This window comes from Salvelinus sp. IW2-2015, linkage group LG33, assembly GCF_002910315.2.
Source record: "Salvelinus sp. IW2-2015 linkage group LG33, ASM291031v2, whole genome shotgun sequence".
In the NCBI taxonomy this organism is placed as follows: Eukaryota; Metazoa; Chordata; class Actinopteri; order Salmoniformes; family Salmonidae; genus Salvelinus; species Salvelinus sp. IW2-2015.
The window spans coordinates 20,960,567-20,977,357 of NC_036872.1; the positions used below are offsets into that span (position 1 = coordinate 20,960,567).

Consider the following 16,791-nt stretch of genomic DNA (forward strand, 5'->3'; position numbering starts at 1 on the left):
AATCGAGCACACAGCCATGCAATCTCTAGACAAACATTGGCAGTAGAATGGCCTTACTGAAGAGCTCAGTGACTTTCAACGTGGCAGTCATAGGATGCCACCTTTCCATCAAGTCAGGTCATCAAATTTCTGCCATGCTAGAGCTCCCCCGGTCAACTGTAAGTGATTTTATTGTGAAGTGGTAACCTCTAGGAGAAACAACAGCTCAGCCTCGAAGTGGTAGGCCACATAAGTTCACAGAACGGGACCGCCGAGTGCTGAAGTGCGTAAAAATCGTCTGTCCTCGGTTGCGACACTCACTACCGAGTTCAAAACTGCCTCTGGAAGCAACATCAGCACAATAACTGTTTGTCGGGAGCTTTATGAAATMGGTTTCCATGGCCAAGCAGCCGCACACAAACCTAAGATCACCATGCGCAATGCCAAGCATTGGCTGAAGTGGTGTAAAGCTRGTCGTCATTGGACTCCGGAGCAGTGGAAACTCATTCTCTGGAGTGATGAATCACGATTCACCATCTCACAGTCCGACTGACTAATTTGTGTTTGGGAGATGCGAGAACACCACTACCTGCCCCAATGCATAGTGCCAACTAAAGTTTGGTGGAGGAGGAATAATGGTCTGGGGCTGTTTTTCATGGTTTGGTCTAGGCCCCRTAGTTCCTGTGAAGGGAAATCAACACTACAGCATCCAATGACATTCTAGATAATTCTGTGCTTCCAACTTTGTGGCAATAGTTTGACAATGCCCCTGTGCACAAAGCGAGATCCATACAGAAATGGTTTATCGAGATTGGTGTGGAAGAACTTGACTGGCCTGCACAGAGCCTTGACCTCAACCCCATCGAGCACTTTTGGGATGAATTATAACGCCGACTGCGAACCAGGCCTAATCGACCAACATCAGTGCCCGACCTCGATTAATGCTTGTYGCTGAATGGAAGCAAGTTCCTGCAGCAATGTTCCAACATCTAGTGGCAAGCCTTCCCAGAAGAGTGGAGGCTGTTATAGCAGTAAAGTAAACTCCATATTAATGCCCATAATTTTGTAATGAGATGTTTGTCGAGCAGGTGTCCATACTTTTGGTCATGTAGTGTAATCCTCATGGGTCAAAGTGTCAGGGCAGGGGAAAAAAGTTCCTTCCCAAGTTACACCTCAATATAGAAGACCTATAGTATTGGTCGCTCTGTGTTAATATAAAATAAACCTAGTAGTTACACTGATACCTAGCCTGTTCATATTCAAACTTCATTTTGGATTCCCACTGCCACTGCCACAGTTCACAGGCAGGGCCAGACAAGCACTGTCAAACAGCTGCACCATTCTTGTCTCTGCACATGCTGCTCTGCTGTTATGTGATGATTTGAATTTCAGTATGGAAAAAGGAGGGCCTTGTTTTGATTTAAAAAATACAGTTGTTTCTTTAAGAGAGAGAGAGGGTGGTGGAGGGAGGGAGAAAGAGACTGGTTGGATGAGATCATTTTCTGGGTCGGGATGAATCAGCTTTTCTGTGACACAGACAACTCACACACCATGCTCAGTTCCCCAGCATGAGCAACTGGCTCCCAGTCATCAGAGAGAACTCTCATCAGCTGTGACCGGACTTCACCCACACACAAACACTGGGCTTTGCTCTTTAACTGGAAATGAGACATTAGGGCTGGAGCATTTAGAGCGTTCATATTTCATTTGATAACTAGGACACAGTACAACAAAGTACAATGAATGCACCCTGTCTGTGATGTCAAAAGTGATTACAGGTATACAAACAGACTGGATTATAAAAGCAGACCCAACTGTTAAATTTAAACAAAGCTCAATTCATTCTCATTGGGAAGTGAAGAGTGATTATCAAAAGTGCTCGGAGAATGTCTGGACATATGCTGAACAGATGCATTAAGAKATGTGGTGGGAGGCTGACATGTGGTTAATAACATCCATTGCCTCTTGATTTGATTGAGAATTTCTCAAACGACAAAAATAACTCGCAAAGACGTCAACACAATTCTGTAAAAAAGCAAACGCCTGAAGGCAGTCAATGTCTATTCTCACCGGCAAATGTACAATTTAGTTCAGTCATTTTTGACCAAGTACTTCTTCATTCACTAGTCATTACACAGTTAATTRGGGAAGTAGTCAGACCCCTTGACTTTTTCCACATTGTTAAAAATGAGGCTAATGTAACAATGTGTAAATAGTTTTTCCTGCTCAACCTACACACAATKTCCCATCATGACAAAGCAAAAACATTTAGAAATGTATATATATATATATATATTTTTTTAAATGTCATAAGTATTCAGACCCTTTACTCAGTACTTTGTTGAAACACCTTTGGCAGCGATTACAGCCTCGAGTCCTCTTGTATGAATCTACAAGCTGGGCGTACCTGTATTTGGGGAGTTTCTCCCATTCTTCTCTGCAAATCCTGTCAAGCTGTCAGGTTGGATGGGGAGCATCGCTGCACTTCTATTTTCAGGTCTCTCCAGAGATGTTCGATCAGGTTCAAGTCCGGACTCATGCTGGCCCACTCAAGGACATTGAGACTTGTCCCGAAGCCACTCCTGCGTTGTCTTGGCTGTGTCCTGAGTGCTCTGGAGCAGGTTTTAATCAAAGATGTCTCTCTACTTTTCTCCGTTCATCTTTCCCTCGATCCTGGCTAGTCTCCCAGTCCCTGCCTCTGAAAAGCATCCCCACAGAATGATGCTGCCTTCACCATAGGCGTGGCARTCTGGCCAGAGTTCAATCTTGGTTTCATCAGACCAGAGAATCATGTTTCTCATGGTCTGAGAGTCCTTTAGGTGGCTTTTGGCAAACTCCAAGCGGGCTGTCATGTGCCTTTTACTGAGGAGTGGCTTGCGTCTGGCCACTCTACCATAAAGGCCTGATTGGTGGAGTGCTGCAGAGATGGGAGAACCTTCCAGAAGGACAACCATCTCCACAGAAGTACTCTGGCGCTCTGTCAGAGTGACCATCAGGTTCTTGGTCACCTCCCTGACCAAGGCCCATCTCCCCCGATTGCCCAGCTCCTAGGAAGTTTGTGGTTCCAAACTTCTTCCATTTAAGAACGATGGAGGCCACTGTTCTTGGGGACCTTCAATGCTGCAGACATTTTTTGGTKCCCTTCCCCAGACCTGTGCCTCAACACAATRCTGTCTGAGGTCTACAGACAATTCCTTTGACAAGCAGTCAACAGTGGGACCTTATACAGGTGTGTGCTTTTTCAAATCATGTCCAATCAATTGAATTTACCACAGGTGGGACTCTAATCAAGTTGTAGAAACACCTCAAGGATAATCAATGGAAACAGGACTAACCTGATCCCAATTTCAAGTCCCATACCAACGTGTCTGAGTACTTGCGTAAATAAAGTATTACAAATAAACAACGCCTTAACATTTTCTACAAATCTTTTTTCGCTTTGTCATTATGGGGTATTGGTATCCTGTGTAGATKATTTTATTTAATCCATTTTAGAATAAGGCTGTAATGTCATAAAACAATGGAGAAAGGAAAGGGGTCCAAATACTTTCCGAATGCACTGTATGATTACAAACGCAACGAAGTGTCACAGACCACAGTTACATATCCTCTAACAGCCACTATATCTTTAGCAAACTTCTTGGGAAAATGAATGCTGCTATTGTTACAAAGCTGCAGACTACATAGTGCCTCCTTGTGGACAATTCATTAAGAGAAACCTGCTGAAGGAGCAGAGCTGTCAAATACTGTATAATTCCTAGTTTTCCTACCACTCTAGAACAGAGTTAAATCTAAATGCAAGCAGTCAACCAATCACGATGCCTCATAACAGCAATGGATCTGAACTTCTCTTAGCATCAAATAGGAGTGGAAATTTTATTTTCAAAATTCTTCATTACACAACTGTGGGAAGGAAAAGCAATTACAATTAAAAAAGAAACGTGTCATGTTTTACAATACACTGTCCAAAAAAATCAGTCTGTACATCTAAGAAATGCAAAAATAAACATGCACAAGTCAAAATAACTGAACCACGGGTTAACAAAACTAAAAAACATAAAACGTTTAACTAGGAGTTGAATGAAACTGCAGAGTATTTCAAAAGCAGTTCTATAACCATTTATAATATGGAATCATAAATTAAAATTTTCATTTTAAAAATCTAATCCTGCGTCAGATGGAACATTTTAATTGCTTTCTTTTAGTAGGGTCGGTCTCTGCGTTCCTGGCGATGGTCCCTATGAGAGGAAAAAACAATACATGTTTGTTAGACACTAAATTAAGTAAGCAAATAATATTTGAGTATGATGAAAGCAGTCCAACATATCCCTTACCTCATATCCATCTTGCCTGGGGGCCCCCCCATTCCTCCTCTCCCCATTCCTCTTCCTCTGTCCATCGGTGGTCCTCCCCTGCTACCCCCTCGGAATCCCCCTCGGTCCATTCCACCACGCCCTCTGAAGCCACCGCCACGGTCACCTCCCCATCCTCCACGGAAGCCGCCAGGACCACCGGGCCCTCCTGGTCCGCCACGGTCCATCCCTCTGCCCCCACGCATCCCCATGCCACCTCGGCCTCGCTCACCACCTGAACAAAACCACACAAGGCCCAGTTCAGCTTGCCACCACAGACTATTGTAGACATACATTGTATGCTACACAGTGTAGATATAATTTGGGCTGCTGGTAATGATAGTACCAGGAAATTCCAAACGTCCAAAGGCTGAACTTCATATCATGGAGTACTTCACAGGGAGGGAAATATGACTACTAAACATAAGTGGCACTCCAAGTGAACAAGCCCTCCAATGCCAAAGCGTTTCATTACAGTGAGCCGACTGCTGCACATGGATGATTTCATGTTTCCCCAGAGTTGACACTAATCAAGTACAACCGCTAAACATGGACCACGAAGTCAAGGTGATTGCCAAATCAAACCGGTTTGTTTACATTTCAAGCATTAAGATATATGAAATAGGAAGGTAAATCAGCCCGTGTTGCTCAAATAACACTTATAATGATTCCCGTCTAGAGTTATGAATCAGGCCCTGACAATAGCGCTGCTGTYCCGGGGAGAGCRGTACCTGAAGGGGGCCCAAAGCCCTCTGGTTTGGGAGCTTTGCACTGGTTACACTCCATCCTCCAGGAAAAGTTCTGGTTGCCACAGCCCCTGAGAAAGGCAACCACTCAGTCAGTACACGTTATACACAAAAACTGTACATTTAAAGGGGAAAGGGAAAATACATTTTTCTTGAGGTACTTACTGGCTGGGGCACTCCCAGTCTCCAGCTCTCTGTTGTATGTTGCCACCTGGGCCCCCTGGCCCACCTCTGCCCATGCCACGTGGTCCTCCTCGTGGGACAAAACCTCCACGCTCCCCTCCACGGCCCATCATGCCTAACACCACAKACCAGAGGTCGTTTCAGTATTTCACTTAATAGTCATGGCAAKGTGGGACAATACCTTCTTGTTCAAAACTGAAAATTTAAATCCCACAAAATAAAGTTGGACATTCACCTCCAGGTCCTCCACGGCCCATCATGTCACCCCTCATGGGCATGCCCCCTCTCATCCCACCCATCATGGGCTTACGGCGAGCCATGGACACCTTCAGCCTCTTTCCCTGGTACTCTTTCCCTGTAGAGATCACGAACAGAAGGAAACAGGAATAAATAGAAATGGAGAGGTTTGAGTTACTTGTCATTTCTTGTATTCTAAAGTAGATTTATGCATTAATCTGGACAGTTCAAGGGTAGCGTCAGAGAGTAGGCTGATGTAGGTTTAACTGGGCCAGTGAGACTAACCATCAAAGTACTCCACAGCAGCTTTGGCACAGAGGGGCTCCTCGTAGGACAGAGTGGCATCTCCCTTAGGCTTCCCTGAATCATTGTCTGTGTAGATGTTGATGGCAGGCTTGCCCAACCTCCGGTTCATCTGAACAATAACAGAGGAATGAATCACTCAAAAGTCAAACTACCACACCATTGACACCTGCAATTTTTTTTTATTATAGCATTTCTAAAACTGTTCAATCCTCCAATTAAAATGAGAACAATACAAGAGATTAGCAGATATAAAAGCATTCTTTMGGAAAGACTGAAGGAATGCAGTGTTTGCCCTATTTATTTATGCCGTGGTGGCAACGGTCGTGAAAGGGGGAGGGCACAACTTGAATCTGTCCGGAATTGACAGCCGAGAGAAATGTGCCTTTTCTTAGACAATTTCCTACAGTATCCATTTCTCCATGGAGCTGAGAATTCTGTAGTGTGAAACCAAATTTCCTACAATTCTATACATTTTGCATATGCTTCATTGAATTTGTATATGCTTCATTGAATTTGTTCCGGACCTGGGGACTGTGAAAAGACCCCTGGTGGCATGTCTGGTGGGGTAAGTGTGTGTAAGTTGACTATGCGAACAATTGAGTTTTAAAAATACATTTTTGTGGGAACAATTTAGCAGTTGCGGTACACCGATGCTAGATGAATACAGGGGAACAAATGGAATGCATGAGACCTAATACAGGTTTAAATTGAAATTTTGTTTCAGAGCATATCCTCACCCTTATAGGTCCAGGGTGTTTGAAGAAAACAGCCATCTCCTCCAGAGTTGCGCTTTCCGTGAGTCCTGTGATGTAGATGGTGCTGTTCTCAGAGTCATCCTGCTCCTCAGGGCGCCCTGAACAGACAGAACTACTGTTTAAAACAAGCCTGAACACACTGCCACTATACTGTCCTTCATTTCAGATTCATAGCATACGCCATTAGGCAAAGCCACTTCAAGATAAACGCAACAAAGGCTTTCAGGTGGATGCAATACTACCAAATCAGTAAGATAAACGCTGAAAGTTTGTGATGGTCAGTTGGTGTCTACTTACCCATGTCACGCTCTGCCCCGTTGTTCATGGGTCCTGTTGTCCACCAGGCAAGGTAGAGAGATAAAGGCAAAGAAAAGTCAGTTTGTGCCACTCAAGTCCACTGCTGAAGAGAATTTGAAGTGACAACCCAGACACACTCCTCCAAAAACACAGGTGTCAGACATTTGGGAAAATTGAAAATGGTACTGTGGTAAACCATGTTTCCCTCTTAAGTGGAAGACACTCAGTAACCAGTATATTAGGAGTCCACCCCATTCACAAAAATGGTTCGCTCCTACAGACAGTGAGTCACATGGCTGTAGCTTGCTATATAAAGCAGACAGGCAAAGAGGAATTCAGTTACTGCTCGATTGAACTTTAGAAATGGGCAAAATGAGTGACCTAAGAGACTGATCGTAGGTGTCAGGTGCACCGGTTCCGGTATCTCAGAAACGGCCYGCATATTGGGCTTTTCACGCACGAGTGTCTAGGGTTTACCGAAATTGGTATGACAAAAAAAAAAAATGGCGGCAGTCACGTGAGCAAAAACAGCTCGTTGAGGTCGAAGGAGAATGGCAAGAATCATGCAAGCTGACAGGCATGCCACAAACAGGCAAATAACGCAGTACAACAGTGGTTTGCATAACGGCATCTTGGAACACACAACTAGTGAGTCCTTGTCACGGCTGGGCTATAGCAGCAGACAACCACACATTACCAGGTCTGACCAAACCCAGTTCCTGTTGCATCGTGCTAATGGCAGTTAGGATTTTGTGTAAATCAACATGAGTACATGGGCCCAGCCTGCCTGCTGACAACAGTACATGCTTGTGCCAGTTGTCGTGAATGTTTTCCTGGCACACATTAGGTCCCTTGATACTGAGTAACGTTTCCCTGCCACAAAAGAATACAGGCATTTCTGGAGGCAAAGGGGGGTCCGTACTAGATGGGTGTACCTAATAAACTGGCAACTGAGTGTATATTGATAATGATGTAAAATAAAACCTCAGACCCTTCCGTATAAAAATGTGTGCCATAAGAAAAGTTCTTATGCCACCACAGAGTCCCAAAAAATACCAGGAGTTTGCTCCATGAAATTGTAAATGCAAAACCATTTTTCCAAACCCGACACGTTTCTTAGCAGCAGGCATTTGTCCTTAACTTGTCATTGTAAAATAAGTACCTTGCTTTTCAAGGTTACCTTAAGCAGTGAGTGATAAACCAAAATGAGTTAAAAGTACCCTTTTCCAAACAGATGTCTCAGATATTTTAAARTGGATCCCCCTCTATTTCCATCCATCCTAATAGCCACCTATATAGATATTTGGCTACCCAAAAAACGCTGCACACACACACACACCAATGTAATGTAAGGGCTTAGGTAAATGCTCAGAGCGTACATGCTCTAGTAGGTAAAGGTCTGGAGTGGACTAGCCAGTGTAATACTCGTTAACTTACCACCAGGCTTATTGAAGCCACCTCTGTCTCCGGCGACGCTATGGGGGAATAAATGGAGATATGAAGGCGATTTCCCTTTTATCAGCCACTTCCATGTCTGGAGCCTCGTGGCTCGTTTGGGGAGGTTGACGGACACAGTTCTGACTAGCTCATTTAACAACCCCCCAACATGCCTATACAGTCTATGCAATCCAGTTAATTGGGAATTACGGTATTAACAGCAACTACGTGGCATGACTCCTTTACTAAATGGCTTCTTAATGACAGCATTCAATAGCAGATACTGGCTAGTTTGGAGGTAGCCAWGGGGTGCTAAATCTGTTACGTTTGGGAAATATGGGACAGAATCCCAGGTATTTGTTACAAAAGAAAACAATTTCAGATTCATTCCATATGTAGACAAAGGCTAAATGTCTAGCCTGGAGATAATACAATGCTTAGGAGAAAACTTACATTTACAGTTAAATATGTGGATTATGCATTATGTCCACTTTACAGTTGAAGCAACCAGCTAAACAAGTAAAAAAAAAAKTTGTATTTATTTAAGTTGTCAAATGCAATGGATCTGAAATATTACAAACAGGTGATAGCCACCTTGGGGGYAAAAAATAAAATAATTAATCCACGTACATTTTACAAAGATGATTTGAAGTTACACAATTCTAATACAMATTTTAATTTGACCAAGTTACAATGCTAAACTGTAAAAGTAATAAGTTACATTTGTATAGTATAATTATAATTTGAGTTTCCCAGCACGCTTTAGACAGCACCATCCTCATCTCTTGGATTTAAGGCAGAACCCAAATCTCTGTTGTTTAACCCCTTTGTTGTTTAAGATGCTGGCTCTTTAGTGAGTACAGGTACTTTATAGAATATAGCTGGGTTTACATGGCTCTCACTGTGTTACCTGTAGCGTAAATGTGACAAAGCATGTTAAAAACGGTGTTCATTTGATTAAACAAAACAGTTGTAATCCAAAACACATTTCAAAAGCACACAAGGGGGTGGTTTTCCAGACAGATTAAGCCTAGTCCAAAGGCTAAAAAGCATTCTTTTCAGAAGACTAGGCTGACTCTGAGTCTGGGAAACCGGACCCAAAACATTTGAACAAAAAACTATCCTGCATGAACGTAAATGAATGAGTAACATATGGATGACAAACGCTACATTTCTAGACTACTTTAACCGATGTCAGCTGAGAGCTAGGGTTGTGATATATAATTTCAACTTTAAAACAGGACTAATTCAATAACATTATCTAATAGAGGTAAAAAATGTGACACATGTAATTTATTAAATATTGTGCTGTTGGCAGAGCAGTATTATTCACTTTGATTATCCTTTTAGGGCACACACACAGCCATGTACTGAATAACCTATTAATGTAATATAAGCCTAGGGCAAAACACAATTGAACACGATAGGAGTCTGGTGTGACCTAGTGAACATGTGATCTGTTTTTTCTTGTTACAGGAATATTACCTTGAGCTGTCTGATACTCAATGGAATCAACATCGACTCAAACTCTCGAGGTCCTATCATAATGCCGAGACAGCTTTAACTAAACATGAAAGGCTACAGGTGGCAAGTACAGTACCAACAACCTATAAGGGGGATAACTTTAGTTCTGCATGGATGRGCCCTGAAGAAATGTATTTTATCGGTTTTCCCAACAACAAAAAACCCTCAATGTGCATTGACCTCAACTTAATATGCAAAAAAATTCCTTAGAATAAGTAATCAATGCATCTTGCTTATTAAACAGAAATATATTTTTAAAAAGACCTTCCCCGCAGGTCACGAGCCAAAAATGGTCCCTTAAATGGCCAGAAATGTTGTCCAGAAATTACCTCATTGGACAGAAAGGGGCACACCTCCCAACACCAATGTGAAAAAATATTGTATTTTATTGCAACGGTTTGCTAGCTTAAAGATAAGAACTTTGTGGTTTGAAGAAGCAAGTCATAGATTAATGTGAAATAATACCTTTATATAAACAATAGTCAACACAAGCCAAAACSTAAAATTATCAGTTAATTTACCTAAACTTCCATAGTGCATACTCTCAAATACTGTACCTTCTGGATCAGCTTTTTAAAAGGAAAACCAGAGGATGGATTAAATAACACTGAAAATGATACCTTCCTAAACCATCTTAAAATGTATTTAACATCAAAGCAATAATTTTAGAAGGTGAGGTGTGCCCACAGCAGCGACCCTGTGAAGCCTTGTGAATAGATTTACCATAARCAATGCTATGGATGATATGCTGTGGTACAGCAACAAAGGATATCCGATTGAATAGTTTACGAGGCCAGCTCTCTGTTCACACGTCAGTCCCAACTCTTTGATTCATGAAAACATATTCCCCTCTTACCTTTGGCCACTATGGCAGGGCTGAGAGTTAGTACACATTTATGGAGGGTCCCTTCATCTAACTTTCTGTAGGCATTAGATCTTTAATTTTACACAAGTGAACAGTTGGACTTTCCCCACTAATAAATTGTTGTCTGTCATCCTTTTATAGGGTTATATCTCGGGGGCCCACTTATGTTTTAGGGAAACTTCAGACTCAGCCCTGCTCAGCCTTGACGCAGCACTTGTAAGAGTGGATGGAGGTTAAGTTAAGCAATAAGGAGAGTCACTTACCCCATGCCTCCACGGCCCATGCCCCCACGTCCCCGGCCACCGTGCATCATGCCGCCCCTGTCATAGCCATCCCTGGGAGGCCCACGGCTCTCCCCTGACCCTGGGAACCCAGCAGGCTCAGAGCCAGAGTAGCCAGAGCTGCCTCTGCCCTCCTGCCCATAGTTATCTACAGAATAGCATAACAACAAGGTTAGGGGAAAAGGAGGCAACATCACATGACTATGACAATAAATAGCAGGTAGGCATACTACAATGATGGTGTGGGTGTTGAAATAGCAGGAGACTGATGCTCTTACTGTAATGGCTTGACTGGTTGTAACCACTTTGAGGTCCACTCTGTTGTCCATACTGGCTGGCTGCAGGCTGCCCATAGGAGCCCGAGGCCTGAGGGGGATAGCCCGCAGCAGGAGCCTGTTGCTGCGGTGGGGGCTGCTGGTATCCACTCTGCTGCTGCCCATAGCCTCCCTGCTGGGCCTGGTACCCACTCTGCGGTGCGGCATATCCCCCTGGCTGAGAGTAGCTGCTCTGGCTGTAGCCAGCGGGCTGGCTGCTGGCACTGTAACTAAAGTGATTAGGGACAGGCAGGGATTGAACGGGTCAAAGAGCGCTACATAACTATCTCTACACGGGGCCCCCCGGGTGGCGCAGTGGCCTGTGCCACCAGAGATTCTGAGTTCGAGCCCAGGCTCTGTCGCAGCCTGGCCCAGCGTCGTCCGGGTTAGGGYGGGTTTGGCCGGCAGGGATGTCCTTGTCTCATCGCGCACTAGCTCCTGTGGCGGGCCGGGCGCAGTGCACGCTGACCAGGTCGCCAGGTGTACGGTGTTTCCTCCGACACATTGGTGCGGCTGGCTTCCAGGTTGGATGTGCGTTGAGTCAAGAAGCAGTGTGGCTAGGTTGGGTTGTGTTTCAGAGGACGCATGGCTCTCGACCTTCGCCTTCCGTACAGGAGTTGCAGCAATGAGACAAGACTAACTACTACCAATTGGATACCARGAAATTGGGGAGAAAAAAYGGGGTAAAAAAAGCTCTACACAGTAGATGGTTCTTATAGGTTGACAGCTGCAACTTGTCTTCTAATGTGAACAATCATTAACAAAATATTGTGTAACATCCACTGCACAACGACCTCCATTAKACCCAGATGAATTTACTACAAAGCAGAATCAGCTAACTTTGATAAGCAACCAGAAATAACTACTGATTTTATGATGAATTAAAATAGCTAAACTTAGATGTCTTTTAGTTTGTTCAATCAATTAGACCATGTCCATTTCAAACAACTTTATATAAAATAAAAAGTTTTCCGAATATTTTGGCAAGTTAGATGGCTAACTCCTTGATCCTGCTTTGTAGTATACCCTCGGGTCTTAATGTAACACTAGTTAGCCTACCTCTGAGGTGCAGTGGAGGCAGCCTGCTGGCTGRAGCCAGCGTAGGCAGACTGGGCTGCATAGCCTGGCTGGGATGCATAGGTTGGCTGAGAGGCAGCGGGAGCAGCAGCAGCAGCGCTCTCATATCCACTGGCTCCATAGCCCGCGGCAGGCTGGGAGTAGCCATGGGCACTGGGCTGGGCAGCAGGGTACCCAGCTGTAGACAAAGAGGAGATGGTTTAACTAAAACCAAAACACTTTAGATGGATAATTCCAGGTACACACTGTTGGGATTTTAGACCAGAGGCTMAACTACCCAAATGAATGAAGCAATATGTTGCTTATTTGGATCACTCTATACCCAGGACTTCAAAAACAAGTGCCCGTGAGGAGAACTGATGAAGAATATTATGGCACAGAAGAATACCATTGTGTGATTAAGAGTATTAGAATAAGTGTTAGATAAATAATATTATGAAGGGACTATCGTCTTGTATCACTAACATGTCTGTTACAATCATGATTCAGGATGAGTACATACAATGTCAAAGAAATCTAGCATGTCCAGGGTTCATCTAGTCTACTCACAATACTATAGTCTACTACATATGATTCTAAATACAGAATATTATATGGATCACTCCATCAAAGCATTGAAGACTTAGCCTAAATGCCATGAAATGGATGGAGATGCATGAAAGGGAATCTGTGTCAAACCTGTTTTACTCCCAGCTGGAACGTGATAGCAATAGAGGAGAAAATGTTCACATTACATGAGGTCAATAGTTAGAGGCATTTGATGGAAATTCTCCCTCCCGTCCCCCCAAAAAATACAGTTGACCAAACATTTTGGTCTCTCTGGAACTGACCTGATGCTGGTTGCCCATAGGAGGAACCATACTGCTGCTGTGTATAGCCGCCAGCAGAGGGTGCTGCCTGTGGGTAACTGGTCTCAGCTGCAGCTGGTTGGGCATAGGACCCATATGCTTGCTGGCTATAACCCTGRTGAAATACAAAAGGCCATAAGCTATTAGTCTATAGAATAACACGTCTGCTTTCCCAAGGTACACGTTTTCCTGTGCTTTAGTTCAAGCTGTATGCAAACATGTCATGAGAACTGACCATTATTCCAGTTTGAATAATTTATAAATTACTTCTAATAAAACTCACCTGGGCAGATTGTCCATAGGCCTGTGAGGGCTGAGCAGCATAGGATCCATACCTGCAGGGACACAAGAACATTCAATCATTCAGTACCCATCTCTGATGTTGGTGTCTTAGTAAATCATAATGAATTTACCTAATTACACAAAACACCCATCCCACTGCATTGATTTGAATAGTCATATCCTGGTAGCACAATACCCATGTAGAAAGACTTACCCCTGCTGGGCACTGGCCTGGTTGTAGGAACTGTAATCTTTAAAAGAAAATAACAAAATAAAAGACTAGCCTAGGCCTAACTTTCAGCAACAGTCCTAGTATCAAATTCAGTTTGGGACTCGTGAGATGGAACTGCTCGACAACAATACTGTGTAAACCTTTTGCATTGCCAACAACGGCACACAATGGAAAGTATTTCAAGTTCAACAGACCRTGAAAACAGACAAAAGTACAACTGCTATTCCCTCTAAGCAAGGTCCGACTAGAGGCCGTTTTCCGGCGTTGTGTAGTGGAGGACATCCCGCCGTTGCTTGCATAACTACGGTAGCTAACGTCAGCAAACTTTTTTATTTTTTTATTTAAACTAGCCACACGTTTCAATTGGCAGACAAAGAAACGACGTGCGGCTAGATTAGCAAGGCCGCATGACCAACGGAATTGCATACGCACAGGCACGAATTAACAAAGCAGATAAACGTGTGTGGTGAATTTGTACCCTTCGCCCGGCATCGTGGCTAGTTAGGGCCTACTGCCCTAGATTCTAGCTAAGCTAGCTACAGTAGTAAACTGGTCAATTCACCAAACTGGTCAATTGCGCTGGCMAACTACTAACGTTAGCTAGCTTAGTAGCTAGCTACCGACTACTATACAGATTTAAACGTTCGCATTAGATTTGAYTGTTGGATAACAAAATTGATGTAACTATGCAGAATTACATATAACTTTCTTTCGATATGCAACAATAAGTAATGCAGTCGTGCAAAATTAGAAAATAAAAGACCGTTAACGAAACCCACCAGGAGCTGACGCCATCTTCGTTTCTTCGTTTAGTCAGATAATAGCGCATGCGCTTAAAAGTAGACGAGCCTCTCTGGCAAAGATGTTCGGTAAACGCTATGACGGTKCTAGGGATGTCCCTACCTTAACAATAACCTTTACCTAGCCCTAACCTTAACCGTTACTTTAAAAACGCACTATGTAGTAACCGCTCCGGCATTTCCTGGTTGCTAAAATTCTATTAGTTCGCCCTCAKCGTGATCAAGACAAAGGAGATGATCGTGGACTACATGAAAATGGCTCCTGAGTGGCACAGCGGTCTAATGCACTGCATCTCAGTGCAAGAGGGGTCAATGTAGTCCTTGGTTCGAATTTAGGCTGTGATTGGGTGTCGTATAGGGCGACGCACAATTSGCCCAGCGTTGGCCGGGGTAGGCCGTCATTGTAAATAAGAATGTGTTCTTAAAACTGACTTGCCTAGTTAAATAAAGGTACATTTTATATTTAAACTTTTTTTTAAAGTTTGAATTTAAATAAGTAAAAGTAAAGTTAAGTAAAAAAAAAATAGAAAATAAAAGTAACAAATAATTAAACAGCAGCAGTAAAATAACAATAGCGAGGCTATATACAGGGTGTACAGGTACAGAGTCAATGTGCGGGGGCACCGGTTAGTCAAGGTAATTGAGGTAATATGTACATGTAGGTAGAGTTAAAGTGACTATGCACAGATAATAAACAGAGAGTAGCAGCAGCGTAAAAGAGGGGTCTGGGTAGCCCTTTGATTAGCTGTTCAGGAGTCTTATGGCTTGGGGGTAAAAGCTGTAAGAAGCCTTTTGGACCTAGACTCTGGTACCACTTGCCGTGTGGTAGCAGAGGGAACAGTCCATGACTTGGGTGACTGGAGTCTTTGGCAATTTTTAGMGCCTTCCTCTGACACCCCCTGGTATAGAGGTCCTTGATGGCAGGAAGCTTGGCCCCAGTGATGTACTGGGCCGTATGCACTACCCTCTGTAGTGCCTTGCGMTCAGAGGCCGAGCAGTTGCCATACCAGGCAGTGATGCAACCAGTGACAAAGCTCCCAATGGCGCAGCTGTAAAACCTTGAGGATCTGAGGACCCATGCCAAATCTTTTCAGTCTCCTGAGGGGGAATAGGCTTTGTCGTGCCATCTTCACAACTGTGTTAGTGTGTTTGGACCATGACAGTTTGTTGGTGATGTGGACACCAAGGAACTTGAAGCTCTCAACCTGCTCCACTACAGCCCCATTAATGAGAATGGGGAAATGCTTGGCCCTCCTTTTTTTAWATGGAAATTTTGTAGAATGAAACCAGAAACACCTTACCCCTCAACAATTTCTGTTTTATTGTCTGTTTTATTGTCACCAGAGTCAAATACAGCAAAATAAACCGAATGTTTACTTACAAGCCCTTAACCTACAATGCAGTTTTAAGAAAAATAAGAGTTAAGAAAATACTTACTAAATAAACTAGTAAAACTTTAAAATACAAAAAAGTTACAAATTAAAATAACAATAATGACGCAGGAGTACAATGTGCAGGAGTAACAGTACTTAGTCAATGTGCAGGAGTACAAGTTAGGAATATAGCTAGCTTGGATTTTTTATGTTGGTGAGGTAATATGTTGGTGAGTAAAATGCAGCTGTGCTAGCTTTTTCTAGCTAGCTAATTTCAGATTTTAGGAATATGAAATTGAACATTTATCCTATTTAGAAAATGGATTTCTGTTAAGAGAACATTTATTTCATAATTCTCCAAAATATTTTTTCTGCATTAAAATGGCCCAGGGCAGTGTTCCAGTTTGACAGTAACAGGCTGTCCCAGTTTGACAGTAACTTTAGGCTATTGGCATACTGGGACAGTCTCAAAATGTCAATATTCTAAAAAGGTGAGAGTAGTAAGAAAACCACTTACAGTCATTTTGATTTACAATTACATCCCATTACAAACATGTTGTAATGATGCACTGAATATCCTTTGTTCGTTTTGTATAACCTTAACATTATTTACCTCAGTACCCTATAGAGACACGTGATGACGACACAGTGATGACGTCACACCCACTGAACCCATTTTTTATTTTCGTATACTTCCTGCAAATATTGTATACCAAACAAATTTAAGGAAGTGCACTTTAAAATCCTACATATGATATATCCATGTAATTCTATGTTGTCCAAATGTGTGGCTATTGATGATATCTGCGTTTTCTGTTAAAAAAGAAAGTGAGAATCTGAGTCACTTGTTCCGTGAATGTAAATTTGTGTCAGAATTTGGGGAAAACCTTGCAGAATACTTAT

At 43.0% G+C, this 16,791-nt stretch overlaps 1 protein-coding gene across 6 annotated transcripts; it reads right to left on the reverse strand.

Annotated features, from left to right (window-relative positions):
* Positions 1–3,841: 3,841 nt before the first annotated feature.
* Positions 3,842–14,597, reverse strand: LOC111958207 (RNA-binding protein EWS). Of its 6 annotated transcripts, none has more exons than XM_023979411.2 (17): positions 14,495–14,597; positions 13,698–13,734; positions 13,485–13,536; positions 13,184–13,316; positions 13,032–13,046; positions 12,336–12,531; positions 11,241–11,506; positions 10,945–11,110; positions 8,293–8,330; positions 6,856–6,888; positions 6,541–6,656; positions 5,783–5,912; positions 5,496–5,615; positions 5,243–5,375; positions 5,063–5,148; positions 4,314–4,566; positions 3,842–4,217 (listed from the first exon to the last, which is right to left on the reverse strand). In XM_023979411.2, the coding sequence occupies exons 1-17, from the start codon at positions 14,508–14,510 to the stop codon at positions 4,181–4,183; spliced, it is 1,827 nt and encodes a 608-aa protein (XP_023835179.1). In that variant the 5' UTR covers positions 14,511–14,597; the 3' UTR covers positions 3,842–4,180. The 6 variants fall into 6 exon arrangements, with proteins under 6 accessions (XP_023835179.1, XP_023835180.1, XP_023835178.1 ...); XM_023979412.2 differs by having other exon boundaries at positions 11,241–11,500; positions 13,184–13,319; XM_023979410.2 differs by having other exon boundaries at positions 13,184–13,319.
* Between the last annotated feature and the right edge of the window lie 2,194 nt (positions 14,598–16,791).